The sequence below is a fragment of the Chiloscyllium plagiosum genome, chromosome 5, assembly GCF_004010195.1.
Source record: "Chiloscyllium plagiosum isolate BGI_BamShark_2017 chromosome 5, ASM401019v2, whole genome shotgun sequence".
Classification (NCBI taxonomy): domain Eukaryota; kingdom Metazoa; phylum Chordata; class Chondrichthyes; order Orectolobiformes; family Hemiscylliidae; genus Chiloscyllium; species Chiloscyllium plagiosum.
Window position 1 is genome coordinate 83,782,672 of NC_057714.1, and position 22,404 is coordinate 83,805,075.

The 22,404-nt window shown below is 41.3% G+C and overlaps 1 protein-coding gene across 7 annotated transcripts in view; it reads right to left on the bottom strand.

Annotated features, from left to right (window-relative positions):
- Positions 1-21,559, bottom strand: part of odad2 (outer dynein arm docking complex subunit 2) — a 380,688-nt gene extending 359,129 nt beyond the window's left edge. Inside the window, exons 1-3 of one of the 7 annotated variants that reach the window (XM_043690491.1) lie at positions 21,290-21,559; positions 20,676-20,911; positions 19,638-19,798 (exon numbers count right to left, since the gene is read on the bottom strand). In XM_043690491.1, the coding sequence (XP_043546426.1) occupies positions 19,638-19,798; positions 20,676-20,899 (385 nt within the window). In that variant the 5' untranslated portion in view covers positions 20,900-20,911; positions 21,290-21,559. The other 6 variants (XM_043690490.1, XM_043690488.1, XM_043690489.1 and 3 more) reach the window with 6 other exon arrangements.
- Between the last annotated feature and the right edge of the window lie 845 nt (positions 21,560-22,404).

The following is a 22,404-nucleotide window of genomic DNA, read 5'->3' on the forward strand; positions in this document are numbered from 1 at the left end:
AGATCCTGTTGTAATCTGAGGTAACCCTCTTCGCTGTCCACTACACCTCCAATTTTGGTGTCATCTGCAAACTTACTAACTGTACCTCTTATGCTCGCATCCAAATTATTTATGTAAATGACAAAAAGTAGAGGACCCAGCACCGATCCTTATGGCACTCCACTGGTCACAGGCCTCCAGTCTGAAAAACAACCCTCCACCAACACCCTCTGTCTTCTACCTTTGAGCCTGTTCTGTATCCAAATGGCTAGTTCTCCCTGTATTCCATGAGACCTAACCTTGCTAATCAGTTTCGCATGGGGTACCTTGTCAAACGTCTTACTGAAGTCCATATAGATCACATCTGCCCTCAATCTGCTCTGCCCTCAATCTTCTTTGTTACTTCTTCAAAAAACTCAATCAAGTTTATGAAACATGATTTCCCATGCACAAAGCCATGTTGACTATCCCTAACCAGTCCTTGCCTTTCCAAAGAGTAGGTCAAGTTTTGCACCTTCTCTAGTAGGTACATCCACATACTGAATCTGAAAATTGTCTTGTACACACTTAACAAGTCCCTCTCCATCTAAACCTTTAACACTATGGCAGTCCCAGTCAATGTTTGGAAAGTTAAAATCCCCTACCATAACTACCCTATTATTCTTACAGTTCTAAAGGCTTCCAATTTTCCAGGCGTCCCTTTACCTGCGACCATCTGCACCCAAACAGCTTTTGAAAGGTTTTGCCTAATACCATCAAAATTAGCCTTCCTCCAATTTAGAACTTCAACTTTTAGATCTGGTCTATCCTTTTCCATTACCATTTTAAAACTAATAGAATTATGGTCACTGGCCCCAAAGTGCTCCCACACTGATACCCCAGTCACCTGCCCTGCCTTATTTCCCAAGAGTAGGTCACGTTTTGCAACTTCTCTAGTAGGTACATCCACATACTGAATCTGAAAATTGTTTTGTACACACTTAACAAATTCCTCTCCATCTAAACCCTTAATACTATGGCAGTCCCAGTCTATGTTTGGAAAGTTAACATCCGCTACCATAACCATCCTATTATTCTTACATTTAACAGATTTCCTTACAAATTTGTTTCTCAATTTCCCTCAGACTATTAGGGGGTCTATAATACAATCCCAGTAAGGTGATCATCCCTTTCTTATTTCTCAGTTCAACCCAAATAACTTCCCTGGATGCATTTCCAGGAATATCCTTCCTCAGCAGAGCTGTAATGCTATCACTTATCAAAAACGCACTCCCCCTCCTCTCTTGCCTCCTTTTCTGTCCTTCATGTATCTTTTGTTTCATGGAACATTAAACTGCCAGTCATGTCCATCCCTGAGCAACGTTTCTGTAATTGCTATGATATCTCAGTACCATGATCCTAACCATGCCCTGAGTTCATCTGGCTTCCCTGTGAGGCCTCTTGCATTGAAATAAATGCAGTCTAATTTATCAGTCCTACCTTGTTCTCTGCTTTGTCCCTGCCTGCCCTGACTGTTTGACTCACTTCTGTTCTCAACTGTACCAGTCTCAGATTGATCTCTTTCCTCAGTATCTCCCTGACTGCCACCCCGCTCCTGAGCAGCTCTAGCAAATCTCCCTGCCAGCATATTAGTCCCCTTCCAATTCAGGTGCAATCCGTCCTTTTTGTGCAGGTCACTTCTACCCTAGAAGACATTCCAATGATCCAAAAATGTGAATCCTTCTCCCAAACATCAATTTCTCAACCATGTATTCAGCTGCTCTATCCTCATATTCCTACTCCTCCCAAGTCTCCATCTCCTCCCATGCCTTCCTAGGACTATCCCACATCCTCACTCCCCACTGAATCCCATTTCAACATCATACTTCTTCTCTGTGCATTTGCAATGCAGCCTTTGTTTTCTGTCACCATTACATAATGACATTGCAGGTCTGGAAATTATGCGCATGCACATCACCAGATGAGCATACATGTACCGTTATCTGTAGTTGCACTTGTCAGCAGACATTCCCATTCTTGACTAATGATTCTACCAGGTCTGGATGGCAGTTTCCTTCCCTATAAAAAGGATAGCATGAATTTGATTTTTTTTTGCAACAATTGATTCTAGGAAGAGCTGTTATGACATATTTTCAATTTTACTCTACCCAATTTCTGTTGGTACTCAGAAGTAAGCCAGGGAAGTGATAGTTTTATTACAGGAGTCTGTTCCTTAAGCCAAGTTCTTCAAATATTAAAGTAAACAAGAAGTGCTAGAAATCCTCAGAGCAAGCATCTGTGGAAACAAACAACATGAATGTTTCAGGTCTCTGACTTCTCATCAAAAATGCAAAATGTTGCAGGCGTTAAACAAGCAGGCAAGAAGAGTGGGAGAAAAGGGACAGAAATGAATTCAAAATGAGAGGTTGGAAGGCAGGAGTGATTTCACCATCAAAATGGTGCAAATTTAATAGGTTAAAAAACACAGCATGATGGTTCTCCTCCACACTGGGGAGGCCTACACCCAACTAGGTGACTGCTTTGCAGAACATCTTTGTTCAGTCTAAAAGTATGATATTGAGCTTTCTGCGATGAATAATTTCAATTCTCTACTTTGCTTGCAATCTGACCTTTCCTGTCCTTGGCCTGCTGCGATGTTCCAATAAAACTCTTTCAGTCTTCCAACCTAACATTTCACAGCTTTCTACATTCAGCGTTGGGTTTGACAGTTTTAGATCATAACCTCTGCCCTTATTTGTTATTTTGTGTGTTTAATTTTCTTATTTCTTCCTTAATTCCTCCCAGCTTTGTATTTGGATGCCTAATATTGTGGAGGATGGCATACCGCAGGTGGTCAATCCAGGTGTTCCCCAACAGGAAACCCTGGATGAATCAGGACATGCTGAACCTGCTAAAAACCAGGCATGAGGCCTTCAGATCAGGAGATCCATTCTAATATAAGGAATCCAAGTAGGATTTTCACAGAGCCATTAAGACAGCCAAGGACCAATACCGATCCAAACTAGAGGATGTAACTCTAAAGATGGACGAGGGAGATCCAGTAGATGCAGTATACCTGGACTTTCAGAAAGCTTTTGATAAAGTCCCACACAGGAGGTTAGTGAGCAAAATTAGGGCGCATGGTATTGGGGGCAAAGTACTAACTTGGATTGAAAGTTGGTTGGCTGACAGGAAACAAAGAGTAGTGATAAACGGCTCCATTTCGGAATGGCAGGCAGTGACCAGTGGGGCATCGCAGGGATCAGTGCTGGGACCGCAGCTTTTTACAATATATATTAATGATATAGAAGATGGTATTAGTAAAAACATTAGCAAATTTGCTGATGATACTAAGCTGGGTGGCAGGGTGAATCTGGGTGTTCTTGTACACTAGTCAATGAAGGTAAGCATGCAGGTACAGCAGGTAGTGAAGAAGGCTAATAGCATGCTGGCCTTCATAACAAGAGGGATTGAGTATAGAAGCAAAGAGGTCCTTCTGCAGCTGTACAGGGCCCTGGTGAGACCATACCTGGAGTATTGTGTGCAGTTCTGGTCTCCAAATTTGAGGAAAGACATTCTGGTTCACGAGGTCAATTCCTGGAATGGCTGGACTACCTTACCCTGAAAGATTGGAGTGACTGGGCTTGTATACCCTTGAGTTTAGAAGGCTGAGAAGGGATCTGATTATTAAAGGATTGGACACTCTGGCGGCAGGCAACATGTTTCCGCTGCGGGGTGAGTGCCGAAACAGAGGACACAGCTTAAAAATACGGGGTAGACCATTTAGGACAGAGATGGGGAGAAACTTCTTCACCCAGAGAGTGGTGGCTGTGTGGAATGCTCTGCCCCAGAGGGCAGTGGAGGCCCAGTCTCTGGATTCATTTAAGAAAGAGTTGGATAGCGCTCTCAAGGATAGTGGAATCAAGGGTTATGGAGATAAGGCAGGAACAGGATACTGATTAAGGATGATCAGCCATGATCATATTGAATGGTGGTGCAGGCTCAAAGGGCAGAATGGCCTACTCCTGCACCTATTGTCTAGAGACCCAGACAGACATCCGGCGACTATGGCAAGGACTGAATGACATCACATGTTCTAAAAAGAGACAGTGCAAGATAGCAGACGATGACATATCCCTCCCAGATTGTCTCATTGTCGTCTATGCTCGCTTTGAGCATTCGGCAGAGAGATAACACTATTCCGACAAGTCCTGACGAACCTATCCCAACAGTCACTGCATCACAGGTCAGATCAGTTTTCCTTCGTGTGAATCCAAGTAAGGCTATGGGACCAGATGGAGTACCAGGTCGTGCACTCAGAGCATGCGCAGATCAACTGGCAGAGGTCTTCTTGGAAATCTTCAACCTGTCCCTGCAGCAGGTCAAAGGCTCATGCAGCATGTCTCAATGACTACCACCCAGTGGCCCTAACTTTGGTGGTCATGAAGTGCTTTGAAAGGCTGGTCATGGCATTAATCAACTCCAGCCTCCCCACTACTCTTGACCCACTCCAATTTGCCTATTGGACCAACAGATCCACGTCAGATGCCATATCACTAGCCTTTTACTCCTCTCTAGAATGTTTTGACACCAAAAACAGCTACATAAGAATGCTACTCATTGAAGGCTGAACTGTAGTCAATGCTATTATCCCCTCGAGACTGATTACTAAATTTGGTGATCTCGGACTAAGCCCTATTCTCTGCAACTGGATCCTCTGTGCCTGTGGGTCAGGAAACTATCAGTGAAGATTGGGGACAATATTTCATCCTCACTAACACTCAACACTGGAGCCCCCCAGGGGTCTGTACTCAGCCCCCTACTGTACTCACTGTATACCCATGACTGCATTGCCAAATACCAGACTAATGCCATTTACAAGTTCGGTGATGACACTGTGATAGTCGGTCGAATCTCGGATGGCGACGAAACAGACTGTAGACAGGAGGTGGAAGACCTGGAAAAATGGTGCACTGAGAACAACCTAGCTCTAAATGCCAGCAAAACCAAGGAACTCATTATTGACTTTCAGCAGGATGTTACTCATGCCCCCCTACACATCAACAGCACAGAGGCGAACGAGTGGAGAGTGTCAAGCTCCTGGGAGTGGTCATCCACAGCAAGCTTTGTTAGACTCTTCATGTGGTCGCGCTGGTTACAAAAGGCCCAAAGTCTCTTCTTCCTCAGGCAGCTGAGGAAATTTGGCATGACAGCAAATACCCTTGACAACTTTTATAGGTGCGCCATCGAGAGCATTCTGCCTGGGTGTATCACTACCTGGTATGGCAACTATACCATTCAAGATCGGAGATGGTTACAGAGTGTGGTGAACTTGCCCCGGACAATCACAAAGGCCAACCTCCCATCTATAGAATCCATCTACCAGGCCTGCTGACAAGGAAAGGCCGCCAGCATTCTTAAAGATCCATCCCACCCTGGCAATGTTTTTCTACAACCACTATCATTGGGGAGAAGGTACAGAAGCCTGAACACATGCAACAGCCAGTTTTGCAACAGTTACTGTTGTTAGAATACTGAATGGACTCAAACTCTTAACATTTGTCTATACCTGTGTTTTTGTTTTTGCCACTGTTTACCTATTATTTACTAACTATGCTCGCAAGACAAAGGTTTTCACTGTGCCTCAGTACACATGGCAATAAATTCAATTCAAATTCAACTCAATACACAACTCATTTAGATGCACATTTTCTTTCTTGCCCAATTACCAGTTACTTTGACTTTGTATAATAAAAACTTGTAAGTTAATACATCTTCCACCTTATCACAGACATCCTCCTTATCTTCTCTGAACCACAACCAACCATTTCATTAGTAAAAATACACTATCTTTTATGTACGATATGTTCATAAGGCCATCAGAGATGCCAAAAGGCAATACCAAACTCAACTTGAGATCTCGACAAACCACACAGACACCCATCATTTGTGTCAAGGCTTACAGGACATAATGGGCTACAAAGCGAAGTCAAACAGAATCAAAGGCAACACTCCATCCCTATCAGATGAGCTCACTTTGAATAGAAGGTCAGTGAAATACACAGTCAACTGTCCCAACAGGCTCGGATGCACCTATACCTATGGTCACTGTTGCAGACATTAAATAAGCCTTCTTGAGAGTGAGCCCACAGAAAGAAACTGGCCAGGCTGGAGTCACTGGCCTTGTACTCAGATCCTGTGTGGGCCAGCTAGCAGCATTATTCACTGACATCTTTGACATCCCCTGACTTCAATCTGACATCACCACTTACTTCAAGAAGACCATCATCCTCGTGCCAAAGAAAAATCATGCATTGTGCCTCAATGATTACTGCCCGATGGCTCTGATCTCCATAATTATGAAATGCTTCGAGAAGTTAGTCATGGCTAACATCAATTTCAGTCTACCAAGCTGCTTTAATCCTTTACAATTCACCTACCAGTGCAACAGATCAAGAGCAGACACCATCTCCCTGGTCCTACACTCATCCTTGGAACACAAGAAGGATACCTACATCAGGCACCTATTATTGACCACAGCTCTGCCTTCAATACCATGATCGTAAACAAACTCATGTGCAAAGTCCAAGTCCAAAGTCTTGGCATCCCCCTTTGTAACTGAACTTCCTGATCCATAGACCACAGTCAGTAAGGATAGGTGACAATCCTCCACAATAATTCTCAACACCGACACCCCGTAAGGCTGCATACTCAGCGCCCCACTGTACTCCTTTTATACTCAACTGTGTGGACAAATTTCAACCCCAACTCCATTTACAAGTTTGCTGACAACACCACCGTTGTAGGTTGGATCTCAAACAACAACAAGACAGAGTACAGGAAAGAGATTGAGTGCTTAGCAGCATAGTGTAAAGATAACAATCTATTCGGAGATGTCAGCAAAACGAAGGAGCTGGTCATTGACTTCAGGAAGCAGAGTGTAGGGCATGCACCCATCTGCATCAATGGTGCCAAGGTGGAGATGGTCCAGAGTGTCACGTTCCTTGGGAATAACGATCACCAATCTGTCCTGGTCCAAACATGTCGATGCGACAGTCAAAAAAGCACAACATCTCTACTTCCTCAGGAGGCTAAGGAAATTCGGCATGCCCACAAAGACTCTTACGAACTTTTATACATGCATCACATAAAGCATCCCATCTGGATGCATCACAGCCTGGCATGGCAACTGCTTTTCCCAAGACTGCAAGAATCGACAGAGTCATGAACACAGTCCAGTCCATCATGCAGAACAGCCTTCCAGCCAATGACTCCATCTATATTTCCAGCTGTATCGGGATTAAAGCAGCTTGGTAGGCTCCCACTCCAGTTATACTCTCTTTCACCCTCTTCCATTAGACAGAAGATATAAAAGTTTGAATACACATACAAACAGTTTCAAGAACAACTTCTTCCCCACTGTCATCAAACTTTTGAACGGACCTCTCAAAAGTTAATGTTGATCTCTCTCTCTCTCTCTGCACCTTCTGTGGCTGTATTCCATTCTGCTATCTGATGCACTTTGTATGGTACAATCTACCCTGTACAGCACGAAAAACAACACTTATCATTGTATCTCAGTACATGTGACAACAATAAATCAAAAAGATTTTGATCTTTTCTCAGTTCTGAAATGTTAAATCTGTTCCTTTTTCTACAGAGGCTTTCAGACCTGCTGTGCATTTTCAGTAATTTCTATGAGTATAGAAAAGTTATAAAATGAAAAAATAGCTAACGGCATCTGTTTTTCTTCTCCTTTCTTTAAACATCAGATGTGCTTGATATCCAGCAGTCATAAGAGGTATGTGCATCAACATAAGCATATGAATTAATTTGTTACTAAAGGGTTAGCTTCTATTGGAAAATGAGGTAAAAACAATGACTACAGATGCTGGAAACCAGATTCTGGATTAGTGGTGCTGGAAGAGCACAGCAGTTCAGGCAGCATCCAAGGAGGTTCGAAATCGACATTTCGGGCAAAAGCCCTTCATCAGGAATAAAGGCAGTGAGCCTGTTCCGAGGCGGAAGATGAGACGTTCTTCCTCCAGGCGTCTGGTGATGACGGAACGGCAGTGAAGGAGGCCCAGGACCTCCATGTCCTCGGCAGAGTGGGAGGGGGAGTTGAAATGTTGGGCCATGGGGCGGTGTGGTTGATTGGTGCGGGTGTCCCGGAGATGTTCCCTAAAGCGCTCTGCTAGGTGGCGCCCAATCTCCCCAATGTATGTTTCCTATTGGAAAACATCATGCTTTGCTTGGGGACATTGTAATTAAGATCAACACTGCACTGAAAAACAGTTTGCTTTGTTGCCTTTGCCAGATGTTTTTGGCAGAGCTCATGAAAGACTGGTTGGCTGGTAAGATGAACATTCCTTCAGGAGGTAGGATTGGAGAATACTCAAAAAAAAAAAATCTGTCTGAAGGAAAAATTGAAGTCTGATGATCAAACTCTAGGATATATCAATTACTTATGGCACAAATATTCACAAACAGAAAATTTCCTTCAGTCATTACAGGCTAATGTTGTTGATAATAAACACAGAACCCATGTACATCCAAAGTCAGTGCATGTTAATTTAGCAAAAGCATTATTTTGAATTTAAAATGAATTGGTTTGCTAAGTAATCCAGAAAAAAGACTCATATGGACACATTCATACATCAATATAGAATAATTTTCAAACTTAATTGTTACCAGTATGGTAAACAGAATTTTCTATTTATTATTAGTTGCAATAATTGGAAGTAAGGTGTGTACAATATTCAAAAAGATGTTTCACAGGAGCATTATTAAGTCAGAGTTGAAACAAATGTACAACAGATGACTGACATCTTGGTCAAAGGTTTCAGGAGTTATCTTAAAGTAAGAGAAAGGTCGAGAAGTGAAAGCAGAAATTCCAAATCTTCTGAACTCGGCAGCTGAGCGTACAGATGCAAACAGTAAAACAATGAAAAGCATGAATGAACAGGGGGCCATAATATCAAATTTATGCAGCCAGTTCAATTCACTCAACATGATATCAGGAAATGATTCTAAGCTCTGGATACTGCAAAGGCTACTGGCCCTGACAGCATTCTGGCAATATTACTGAAGATTTGTGCTCCAGAACTTGTCGCTTGTTGGCATCTACCCAACAAGATGGAAGAATGTCCACATATGTCCTGCATGCAAAGAGTAGGACAAATCCAACCCAGCCAATTACTGCCCCATCAGTCTATTCTCAATCATCAGTAAAGTGATGATAGCACTATTAATGACACCTAACAGTAGCACCTGCTCAGCAATAACCTGCTCAGTGATGCCCAGTTTGGGTTCCACAGGGTCACACAGCTCTTGACACCATTAGGAGACTTGGTTTAAACATGGACAAAAGAGCTGAATTCCAGAAGTGAGGCGAGAGTAACAGCTCTTGACATCAAGGATACATTCAATCAAATTTGTCATCAAGAACTCCTAGCAAAAGTGGAATCAATGGTTATCAGGTGGCAAACTCTCCACTGGTGGGAGTCCTATTCTGCATATAGGAAGATGGTTATGATTGTTGGAGGTCAGTCATCTCAGCTCCAGGATGTCACTGGAGGAATTCCTCAGAGTAATGGCCCAGGCCCAAACATTTTCAGCTGCTTCATCAATGGCTTTCCCTCCATCACAAGGTCAGAAGTGGGGTGTTAGCCAATGATTGCATAATGTTCAGCATCATTCACAACTCTTCAGATACTGAAGCAGTCCATGTTCAATGCAATAAGATTTGGACAGTATCCACACCTGGGCTGACCAATGTCAAATAGCACTTGCAACACACAAATGCCAGGCAATGACCATCTCCAAGAAGAGACAATCTAACCACTGTCCCATGACATTCAATGGTGTTAACATCACTGAAACCCTCACTATCAACATCCTTATGGTTACTATTGACAAGAGACTCAACTGAACTCGTTATATAACACAGTGGCTACAAGAGGAGGTCAGAGGCTAGGAATACTGCAGCAAGAAACTCATTTCCTGACTCCCCTAAGCCTGTACATCATCTACAAAGCACAAGTTAGGAGCGTGATGGAATACTCCCCACTTGCATGGATGGGTGTAGTTCCAACAACACTCAAGAAGCTGGACATCATCCAGAACAAAGCAGTCGTCTTGATTGGCACCACATCCACAAGCATCCACTCACATTAAATAACAGCAATATGTACTATCTAAAAGAGCAACTGCAGAAATTCACCAAATAACCTTTGACAGCACCTTCCAAACCCACAATCACTTCCTTGGTAAAAGGACAAGGGCAGCAGATCCATTGGAGCACTATCACCTGCAAGTTTCCCTCTCAGCCACTCACAATTGTGACTTGTTTATTCATTATTGCTGGGTCAAAATCCTGGATTTCTCTTCCTAAGGGTGTTGTGAGTTAACCTAAAGCATGTAGACAGGAGCACTATAAGATGGCAATTCACCACTAACTTCTCATGGGGAACTGCAGACAGGCAACAAATGCTGGACAGCCAGTGAGTCCCAAATCCCACGAGTGAATGAAAACAAATTGTATTGACTGGGTTAAAGCATTCAGTGAAACAGATATAAACAATGTATAACAGAAACTATTCTCATCCTAGAATGAGCAATTTCAGCTTTTGGACTTCAACATATTACAGCTAACAACTAAATTTCTGAAGTTAAATTGCTGAAGTTGCAACCATCACGACATGCTTTTCTTTCAAATTTTTTAAAATTTAACCTATTTTTCTAAAGGTAAAGATGTTGTTGCACACCTCTGGAACAGATAGTACTTGAACCTGGGCTCCTGGTCCCATGGTGTGCCTTTCTTTTTTTTAAACCTATTGTTTTCCTAATTAACCCATTCAGAAATATTATTACACACTTCTGGAGCAGGTAGGACTTGAACCTGGGCCACCTGGTCCAGGGGTAGGGATACGAGCACTGCATCTCAGCCCCTCCTTGTTCAGGGGGCTTTTTTTTTATTAACCCATTTTTCTAATTAACATGTTCAAAGACAGATAGCAGAAGTTTCTATAAATATATAAAACAAAAAAAAACAGCGGCGAAAGTAAACATTGGTCCTTTAGAGGATAAGAAAAGGGGATTAAGTAATGGGATATGAGGAAATGGCCGGGCTATTGAATAGGTATTTTGTGTCAGTCTTCAGTGAAGGACACAAATAACATGCCACTAATTGACAAAGGGACGAAGGTAGCTGAGGATCTGGAAACAATCATTATCACAAAAGAGGTAGTGTTGGGCAAAACTAATGGAGCTAAGGGTAGACAAGTCTCCTGGCCCTGATGGAATGCATCCCAGGGTGCTAAAAGAGTGGGGAAAGTACTGGAGTCTATCATCAAGGAAGAAATAGCAAGGCATCTAGATAGAAATTGTCCCACTGAGCAGACACAGCATGGGTTCATGAAGGATAGGTCATGATTAACTAATCTTTTGGAATTCTATGAAGACATTACCAACAGGGTGGACAACAGGGACCCAGTAGATGTGATGAATCTAGATTTCCAAAAGGCATTCGACAAGGTGCCATGCAAAAGGTTACTGCATAAGATAAAGATGAAGGCATTACAGGCAATGTATCATTTTCGATATAGGATTCGTTAACCAAAAGGAAGCAAAGATTGGGAATAAGTGAGTGCTATTCTGGTTGGCAATCAGTAACTAGTGGTGTGCCCGGAGGTTAGCGTTGGGACCGCAATTACTCACAATTTACAGAGCGGTGTCAAAGTTGCCACTTAGATGAATGGTAGAGCAAAGTGTGTAGGGGACAGTGAAAATGCTTGAATGGTAAGAAATTGCAGCACACTGCATGAATCCCAGAAGGTTGTTCTCTAGGTGCAATTAAGAAGGCAAATGAAATTTTGTCCTTTATTGCAAAGGTGATTGAGTTTGAAAGCAGAGAGGATATGTTGCAGCTGTATAGGGTTCTTGTGAGGCCACATGTAGTTTTGATCTCCTTACTTGAGAAAGGATGTACTGGCACTAAGGGTTCTGGTGAGAGGGTGGGTAAGTGAAGCTGAGGCCACAAAAACATCAGCCATGATCTTATTGAATAGCAGAGCAGGCTGAAAGGGCCAGATGGTCTATTCCTAGTTCTTATGTTATTACAACATCTGGAGCAGGTGGGACTTGAACCTGGGCCTCACTGTCCCATGGCATGGTTTTCTTTATCTTTTTGTTTTACAAGAGAGACCCATAAATTTGTTAATTTTTAAAATTTAACCTATTTTTCAGAGAACTTATTACACACCCCTGGAGCAGGTCTGACTTGAAATCAGTCCGGGACACTACCAATGCACCTCAAGATGGTCACGTGGACTTGTTTTTTTATTATTTTTATTTAACCTCTTCTTCTAATTAACCTGTCCAGAGATGTTATTACACAGCTCTGGTGCAGGCGCAACTTGAACCCGGGCTTCCTAGTCCCACAGCATGTTTTTCAAAGATACCAAGACACTGTTACCTGGAAACAGACGTCCACAGATTGACAATTAACAAAGCTCATTGGCTATTTGAATGGATAAACAGTAAAGCTGGAAAAAGCACAGCAGGTCAAGCAGCATCAGAGAAGAAGGGAAGTCGACGTTTCAGGTCGGAACCCACCTTCAGGACTGGGGAGGGGAATGGGGGCTGCTAAATAAATAGAGGAAGTGGGGTGGGAGTCAGGGAAAGGTGGTTGGGATGATATCTGGACAACATCAGCAAGTGACAAATTGCATAAGAGTCAAAAAATAACTAAACGAACAAAGCCAATAGAAAACTTAATGAGCAGCCATAGTGTGTTTACAATGAGAAAAGGCATTTGAGCCAGTACAACAATTAGTATTTATTTATACGTTCATGGTAGAAATTGTCTCAAAATTAGTTCACAGAATCACAAATTAAAATTGGATCTCACACCAAAGACGTATTAGAATGGGTAACCAAACCTTTGACAGTGGAAGGGTACTAGTTGGGAATGACACTCTCATTTGCCTTTCCTCACCCTCAACAACTTCTCAACAATCCTCCCACTTGCTCCAAACGAAAGGGGTAGCCACGGGCATCCTTATGGGCCCCAGCTATGCCTGCATCTTCATCAGGTACATTTTCTGCAGCTACACCAGCATCATTCTCCATCTTTTCGTATGACTGTATCGACGTTACCTTGTGTTCCTACGAGGAGGTTGAACAGTTCTTCCACCCTGACCTTAAACTCACCTGGAATATCTCGGACACCTCCCTCCCCTTCCTGGACCTCTCCATCTCCAATCTCTGGTGACCGACTAAACATGGACATTTACTAAAAACCCACTGACTCCCACAGCTACCTGGACGACACCTCTTCCCATCCCACGTCCTGTAAAAATGCCATCCTTTATTCCCAATTCCTCCACCACCACTGCATCTGCTCCCCAGGAGGACCAATTCCACACAGAATATCCCAGATGACCTCTTTCTTCAAATACCACAATTTCCGCTCCTACATGGTTGACAATGCCCCCCAGCGGATCTCCCACACTTCTTGCTCCTCTTCCCTTGAATCCCACCCCTCCAATCACAACAGGGAGAGAATCCCCAGTCCTCACCTTCCACCCCACCAACCTCCACATACATCGCATCATCCTCCATCACTTCTGCCAACTGTAAACAGACCCCACCACTAGAGATATTTTTCCCTCCCCACCCTTTTTCTGGAGACCATTCCTTTTGCGACTCCCTTGTCAGATCCATGCTTTGGAGGATTTAAACACAAAGATATGAATTTTAAAACTGAGGTGCACAAAGAAAATGTAGACAAGGGTTCCTGATACAGCTTTGCTACCTTTAGCAAAGAATTGGAAGATCTGAATGTTTAGAAAGGCCAATAATGGCGGACTGGGCAAAAGAGGATTGGACAATTGAATCTTGAGATGGCAAAGCCAGGGGTGAGGGTTTCAACAGTGAACAAGTTTTTGGATAGGTGCAAGGAGTTAGTTAATGTTGGACATTCATCATTGTTATGAATAAGAGGATAATGGGTCAGTGGCTCAACTCAGAATCAAATAGGACACAGAGATTCTGTTTGAGACACTGAAAGGGGATGGAATCAGCAGCAAAGTTCAGAATTTGTGGAACAAACTCAGGAAAACAGTAGACATATATGTATTGTGGGAAGCGGTGGTGTAATGCAAATGTCATTGGACTAGTATTCCAAAGCCTTTAGTTAAAGCTAATGTACTGGGGCATGAGTTTGAATTCCACAATAGTGAATGATGAAAGTTAAATTCAATAATATTTAGAATTAAATGTCAGTTGTCATTAAAACAAACCCTTCTGCCTCATTAATGTCCATTTGGAAATTAAAACCTGTCATCCTTACATCTGAACTACGTGTAACTCTAGATCCATGATATATGTGGTTGACTTTCAACCGCCATTTGACTCTCTGGGCCATTTCAATCAGTTCAATTGCAAATAAGGATGGGTGACAAAAATGCCAACTTTGCCAAAGACATCCAGATTCCATGCAAGAATAAAGAAATATGACATGAAGAAGAGCATTCTCCGGTGCTTTATTTTTCTATATGTGTTCATTTTAGTCTCAATATCGGTACTTGCTTGTAATGTATGGCCCATCTTCCTGTCTTAAAATTGTGAACTTGGAACATCCAAGATCCTTAATTTAGCAATACTGAAACTGAAATATGCTCCTCTGTTCTCATTAGCTTTTTGCTTTGACTCCATTAACTTCATAGGCTGCCAGATTAAATCATAGTTGAAGGATTAAAACCTTTACATTGTTTAATACCTAGCAGAATTCCTAACACATCTATTCCATTGTGAACACCTCATTTCCAACATCTTTAATTTGTATTTACATAGAGTATTTCATGCAATTAAACATTCCAACTTGTTTCATTTCGGCATACAAACAAAATGTGGTGTCATGACACAAAAGGAGATATAATGTCAGCTGACCAAAAACTTGGCTTTAGGAGGAGGGCAAAGTGGTTTAGGGAGGGAACTTCAGAGTTTGGGACCTCGACCTTGAAGGTGGGGCCAATGATCAGCAACTAAAATCATGGAGGCTTAAAAGGCCAGAATTAGAGGAGAGCATATATCCAAGAGAATAGTCGCTCTGGAGGAGATTATAGATATTGGGTGAAACTATTCCATGAAGCAAGTGAATTTTAAAATTGAAGCTTTATTGAAGAAGAAGCTAGTAAGCATTAGCAAGTACAGAAGTGATGTGTGAATGGCACTTTGGTGGGTTAAAACTTGGGAAACAGAGTTTGCGATGACCTTAAGTTTACAGAAGGTAGTATGTTAAAGTCTATGCAGGGGTTCATTAAAATAATCATAATAACAGCTTTCTAGCAAATGACATAGATCAACATTCCACTCACATAAGAGCTGAGACAAAAACAAAGTTGGCAATATTACACCAGTGGAAATGGGAGGATTAGTGACAGTGAATACTTGGTTGAAAGCTCAATTTGGCACTAAATACAGTATTGAGGTTATAGGGAGAAGAGTTTAAGGTTTAGTTTGAAGGAATGGTTTTAGACTTCTCATTATTTACAGACAGAAGTTTTCTGTTCATCCAGCACTGAATGAATCCAGCACTCAGGCAACCAGAGTCGAGATTGTGGTGCTAGAAGAGCACAGCAGGTCAGGCAGCATCCAAGAAGCAGGAGAATTGACGTTTCAGGCATTAGCCCTTCAACAGGAATTGCCTGAAACATCGATTCTCCTGCTCCTCGAATGCTGCCTGAGTTGCTGTGCTTTTCCAGCACACACTCTCACTTTCTCCTAGTTGATATCAGACAATCACTCTGACAATTTAGGAACAATGGAGGGCTCAGCCAAGGTACTGATTAGGTAAAGCTGATTAGGTAAAGCTGAGTGTCATCAGTTATCAGTGTGAAAATTCACATGTTTTTGGAGAATGTTATTGAAGAGCTGCATGCATGTGAGAACTAGGAGGGGACCAAACGTTTGTTACCTCTGGTGATCCCAAGGATCTAGTGGAATGAAAAGAGAAGCCGTTGAAAATGAAATTCAAGTATAATTAGACAGATAAGAATGCAACTTAACAAGTGCAATTCCACCCAGATGGTCAACAGTATAAAGCCAGTGGAAGTGGATGATGTAAATCAACTGAGCTGTTAGCAAAGTGAAAAGAATGAGGACAGATAATCTGTGCATTAAGCAAACGATCATTTGTGACATCGATAGCAGCCACTTCAATATTGTGATAGGGACATAAACCTGATTAGAGGAATTCTAAATGTTTCTGGGAAGGATGAACCTGATTTTTAGGCAAATTCAATGATTTGAGAGAGGAAAGGGAGATTGTCATTAGGCTGCAAGCATTGTGGGATCAAAGCTCTTATCAGTTTTAAATCACCAGCTCTCTCCCTCTTTATGGCAAAAATCCAAATGCAGCTTAAAGTTCATCTCCAGGGCGGATTCCTCACTGATTTTCCACGCTACACCTTCCAAAAATTACATCCAAAACAGGTGTGTGATGGAATAATTCCCATTTTCCTAGATGAGCACAACTCCAACATCATGAAGAAGCTTGCCCAGTAAAAAGCAGCCTACTTGGCTAGCACTACATCTACAAACATTCACTCCTTCCAATATTGACAAACAGTAGCAGCAGTGTGTAACCATCTACAAGATGCACTACAGAAATTCACCAAGATTAAGTGAGGGTTGGTCCTCTTGTGAGTAAGAATGCAGAGTGTATAGGTAACAAGGAAATGACAAATGAAATGAGCAAATGTTTTCCATCAGTCTCCACAACAGAAAATACTTAAAATATTTAAGTGATAGATCCAAATCAGGAGGTAGAAAGGAAAAAGGAACAAAACCAAAATTGTAATCATGAGGGAAATGTTACTAAGCAAACTGGTGAAGCTGCAGGCCAGAAAGTTTCTGCGTCTGGATGACTTCATCCTAGGGTCTTAAGAGATTCCTGATGAGATAGTACATGTGTTAGTGTTAATTTTCCAAACTCTCTAGATTCTGGAAAGGTTGCAGTCACCTAAACAACAAACATAACCCCCTTTTCTGGAAGGGAGGGGACTGAAGACAGGAAGCAATAGGCCAATTAGCTGGTCATCTGTCATGACAAAGGTGTTAAAATTGATTATTAAAGAAATTATAGCTACACAATTTTTTAAAAATGCAAGATAATTGGGAAAAGTCAGCATGGTTTCAAGAAGAAGGAAAATAATTTTTAACCATTTTGGGCATTCTTTAGAGGAGTAATGCACACTGTCAATAAAAGAGAACAGACCTCTGTATTCGAATTTCCAAAAGATATTTGACAAGATACCACATCAGAGGTCATTGCAGAAATTAAAATGGTCATGGTAAGAGGGTAACATTAGCGTGAATAAAAGATTGACTGGCTAGCAGAAAACAATATGCATAAATGGATCTTAGTCTGACTGGCAGGTGTGATAGTCCTCCTATAGAGGACTGTCCTGGGTGTCGATCTTTTACAATTTACACCAATGACTTAGATGAGGCCTGGTAGCTAAGTTCACAAATGACAAAGATAGGGAGAGAAAGATGTTGTGAAGACCTAAGGAAGTTGCAGACAGAAATAGATAGGTTGACATGGCTAAAACTCTGGCAAATGGATTAGAGCCTGGAAAAATGTGAAGTTGTTAACTTTGGCTGAAAGAATAGAGTATTAATTAAATGGAGAACAACTGCAGAGAGATTTAGTCGTTTTCGTGCATATCTTTACAAGTTAATATGCAGGTGCAAAATGCAGGTGCAGGGGCGGCACAGTGGCTCAGTGGGATGGCATGTTGGCTCAGTGGTTAGCACTGCTACCTCACAGCACCAGGGATTCCAGCACTGGGCGACTGCCTGTGTGGAGTTTGCACAGTCTCCCAGTGTCTGCGTGGGTTTCCTCTGGGTGTTCTGGTTTCCTCCCACAGTCCAAAGATGTGCAGTTCAGGTGAACTGGCCACACTAGGTTGCCCATAATGTTCAGGGATGTGTAGGCTAGATGCATTAATCAAGAGTAATGTATAGTAATAGGGGAATGGGTGTGGGTAGGATACTCTTTGACGGGTCAGTGTGGATGTGTTGAGTCAAATAGCCTGTTTTCACACTATAGGAATTCTAATTCCCGAGTAAAAGGAGGTTAATTGAGATCTTATCCTTTAATACAGGAGGAATTAAGTATTAACGAAGAAGGATAGTATGCTTCAGTTATACTGGACATTACTTTATGTGGAAAGATGTAGTTGCATTGGATGCAGTTTAGGGAAGGTTCACTAGATTGATTTCAGAAAGGAGGTTTTTGTCATATGAAGACAGATTGAAAAGTTTAGACCTATACTGTCTGCAATTTAGAAGAATGAGGGGAGATCAAATTGAGGTATTCAAGATGATTAAAGGTGTGGATAAAATTGACGTGGAGTGGATGCTTCCTCTTGTGGCCATTCTAGGTCTTAGCATAAGGGGTAGCAAATTTAAAACAGAATCGAGGAGAATCTACTTTTCCAAAGGATTATGAATCTGTGGAATTCGCTACCCTAAAGTGCAGTGGATGCTGAAACTGTGAGTAAATTTGAGGAGGAGTTAGGCAGATTTTTAAATTGGTAATGGGTTGAAGAGATATGAAGAGAAGACAGGAAAATGAAGGTGAGGAGCATATTAGCCATGATCCGAATGGCGGAGCAGAATTGATGGGCCAAATAGCCTGATCTTGCTTCTTTATCTTATGAACTTATGAATTTGTGATGCCACATTTTGAATATTGTGTGCAGTTTTGGAGGCAGTTCAGAGGAGGGGTACGGTTTTAAAATTAGCAGTTACTTTTTCAGGATGAGAGGCGAGGAGAACTTTTTTTTTCTCAGGAAGTTGAGAAACTTTGCAGAGCATGCTTGAAAAGCCGAATGGTATCCTTCTCCTCCTAATTCCTACGTTTGTATGTTTTGTAAATGCAAGGTCTTTATCTTTCTTCAACTATTTTCAATTGATATTATTCATTAACACAAATGAAGGTGCTTGTAGAGGTTTTGAAATGTAACTAAATAGAGAAATATAGAAAGATACAGCACAGAGGAGGAGATCTATCAGCCCATCATGTCTGTGATGATAAATTGAAACAGAAGTATCCAATTAGCTATTCCCCGTTAACCCGGAACTTGTCTGTCTGTTGTTATTTATTAGTATTTCTGATCGTCTTTTGGAAATTACTATTGAAAGGATGGTAGAAGAGATTCAAAAAGTGCATTCCAAATTATAACATGATCTTTTTCTCCCTCATCTTTTTTTGTTTAATAAAATCTTTCATGGCAATGGCAAGTATCTAATAATTGTGTGTCCTATTTTGCGGGCTATTAAACAAATTTGCTAAATTGTGGAAATCACTGTATTCCCACTTTGGCGGGAAGCACGGTTGCAATTATTACTTCGGTGCTGTTGAATGAGCCAAAATGCTACAGTTATAAGTCCATAAGATCTAGGAGCAGAAGTAGGCCATTCTAACCATTAAGACTTCATCATTCAATGAGATCATGGTTGATCTAATAATTCTCAACTTCACTTTCCTTTCTCATCTCCATAACCCTTGATTCCCTTCCTGATTATGTGGACATATATAATAGAATAAGTAAGGCAGAACATTTAATAACTCTTCTGTAACAATCAAGGTATTTAATAAAACTAACCTTCTAGACAAGCTTGTGTTTCTTTCAGTTTTTCTTTCTGAGCTATTTCTAGCAGCTTGGCTAGCTGGCTAAAAGTGGATACTTTGATGACACCAGTAGAATCATCCAAAATCAACAAGGGGTTTCCATCCACAGTTTCTTTTGATACAACAGTTCTTTTGCTGTGATGACAAAGAAAAGGAAATCAAATAAAATGAAAATTGTGTATTCTGTACCTTTCTTCATCCAACTCAATACAAGCGTGTAAAGAGTCACATTAATCAGAGGGAACTTACCACACCCGCAATTTAATAGTTTGCGTGATCTGCAGCATAGATTTTAGATAATTACCATTTTTAAACTTTGACAGTTGATTCCATAACACCAGTGAAGAGTCATATTTTTATACATTAAAGGTCCACCATTTAGAGTTTAGAATATGTTAACCTTAATGACACATATATCTTTGACAGCTGGCTCAAAGGTTACAAATCAGACATCTGCTGGAAAACAATACCCATGTTTAAAAATTACAGTGATGTCAAAGAATTCTGGTCTCATTAAAACTCTAATATAATCACATTGAACTTTATCATACATTCTCTATGTTAATTTTGTCAATAATTTTAAAATTTTAACTACAATGCCATTTGCAATTAAGCAACATCAAAACAGTAAAAAAAAAAGGAGATGGAAATAGTAAAGTGCATGAAAAATATAAAAGTTAAAATAGATTACAAAGACAGAAACAAACAAACCTTGTTGCTTAGTTTTTTGAAAGTGAACATTGAATTTCAGTACACAATAGAATGCTAGCTACGATAGCATATGAAAACTATAACCAGATATTCATGTTTCCTTCGCTGCAATGTGGTCCAATGTTAAAACCAAATCTGTTCAATACAGCCAATTTTTATAATGAACTCACCAACACTCAGCAAATACCAACTGCATACTTCTTATCGGAATTAGTAAGTTCCTCACAAAGTAGGTTAGCTTTAATACACAATTTTGTTGGTACAAAACAACATCACACTATCTCATTAATGTGGAACCAACCTGATTTGATAGTCTGCTCCAAATCCAGATATCTCCAAATTCGACTTCCATTCAAGAGGTTCCCGAAATACCAAAGCAGCTTCCTGTGGGTGCTTGGAACTAACATATTCCACAAATTTGATAATGCTGTTCAGTAGGGAGATGTTCAGAGGAGTAAATTCTAACTTGCCGACACCGATGCCAGCCGCCGTCCACTGAGCTGCTCGAGTTAACGCTACACCCATGGTGATGGGTAACTACAAGCAAATGAAAAAGGCATGGGCACAGTGAATAATTAAGCCAAAAGAGCTGCTAGAAATTCCTTTCTCAAAACGTTATTATTTGAACAGAATAAAACATAAATAAATAAACATCCAAGGAACAAAAGAATAAGACAGCTTAAACACTTGTCCTCTTCTTAATCTACAGTAAAAACGTCTGCTTGAAATAGGCAATGCAAAAAATGCTTACTTACATTTTACTTAATCTTCTACCATAGCAGTTTGATTTTTGTTTTTGTTTTTTAGTTCCAGGTAGAACCCACGGCGTAGAGCATACCTTCCATTCGCAAATTTCCCTTTTTTGACAACTAAATAAGTTTAGAAATGCTAACGACCTTCTTTACATCTACTTGCCTGCACCAAGCCAACAAGGCTGAAGAGGCCACGCACCGCCAGTCGCTGGACGCAGCTGCTTCGGGGAAGAAAGGCCCTGCAGGCAACCCCCGAGAGTCAGACCTCTCCCACGGAGCGGGAATCACTATCAATCCTTCATGGGAATAAACGAACCAACTCCAAACCGCTATGCAGATAACAGCCTCACTTTATTTAAAGAAGATCACCCCTCCCCCCACAAATAAAATGTCCGAACGGGTCTTCCCGTCCGACCGCGGCGGCGTGCGGTTTCCATGGAGACCAGTGGCCACCGCCGTTGCTAAGCGACGTCTCCAAACATCAGTTCCCTTTCCATTGACCACGTGACGGGCGGGAAGTGTAAAACGGTCACCACAACGGTTTTAACCGCCTTAGAGCGAGGAGGGCTGTTCGCCTGAGAAAACATACAGCACTATTCAATAACTGTTATTCCAATGGTAGGGGTAATTTTATCCTAGGTTAGGACGGAAACTTAAATCTTTAGAGATGGCTTGCGATTTTTTTGGGTGGAGAAACTTTGAAAAGAATGAACTTTAATCTTGAAGAAGGGTCATTGGACTGAAAACGCCAACTCCTGTTTCTCTCCCCACAGCTTATGCCCCACCAATTTATGTTTTTTGTTTCAGATTTCCAGCACCTGCAGTTTTTTTTTGTTTTAATGATTTTAGTGATTGATTGGGACAGAGTCTGCTGTTAAGGTAGGGAAGGGGTTTTGCAGATATTTCTAATCAACTACGTTCAGTGATGTCATTGCACACCTCTGGAGCAGGTAGAACTTGAACGTGAGTCTCCTAGCTTAGAGATAAGGACATTACCAGGGAAGAGGTTTATTGGGTTAATGTAAAATTAGGACTCAAAACTCTTGCATTTGATTACGAGTGGTGTCAAACATTCAAAATGGCTTTAAGTTCCAGTGATAATAGTACCTGTGACATAGCCAGGACTGGAGAAGTTATAAAACTCCCCAAAAAAAACTGTCAATTTTTTTAGAAAACCAACACTATTAAATTGATAAGTATTCTCAGACAAAAACAGGGAAACTCAACAGATCTAACTGTATATACCGAAAAAGAAAATGAGTTACTGTTTCAAGTCAA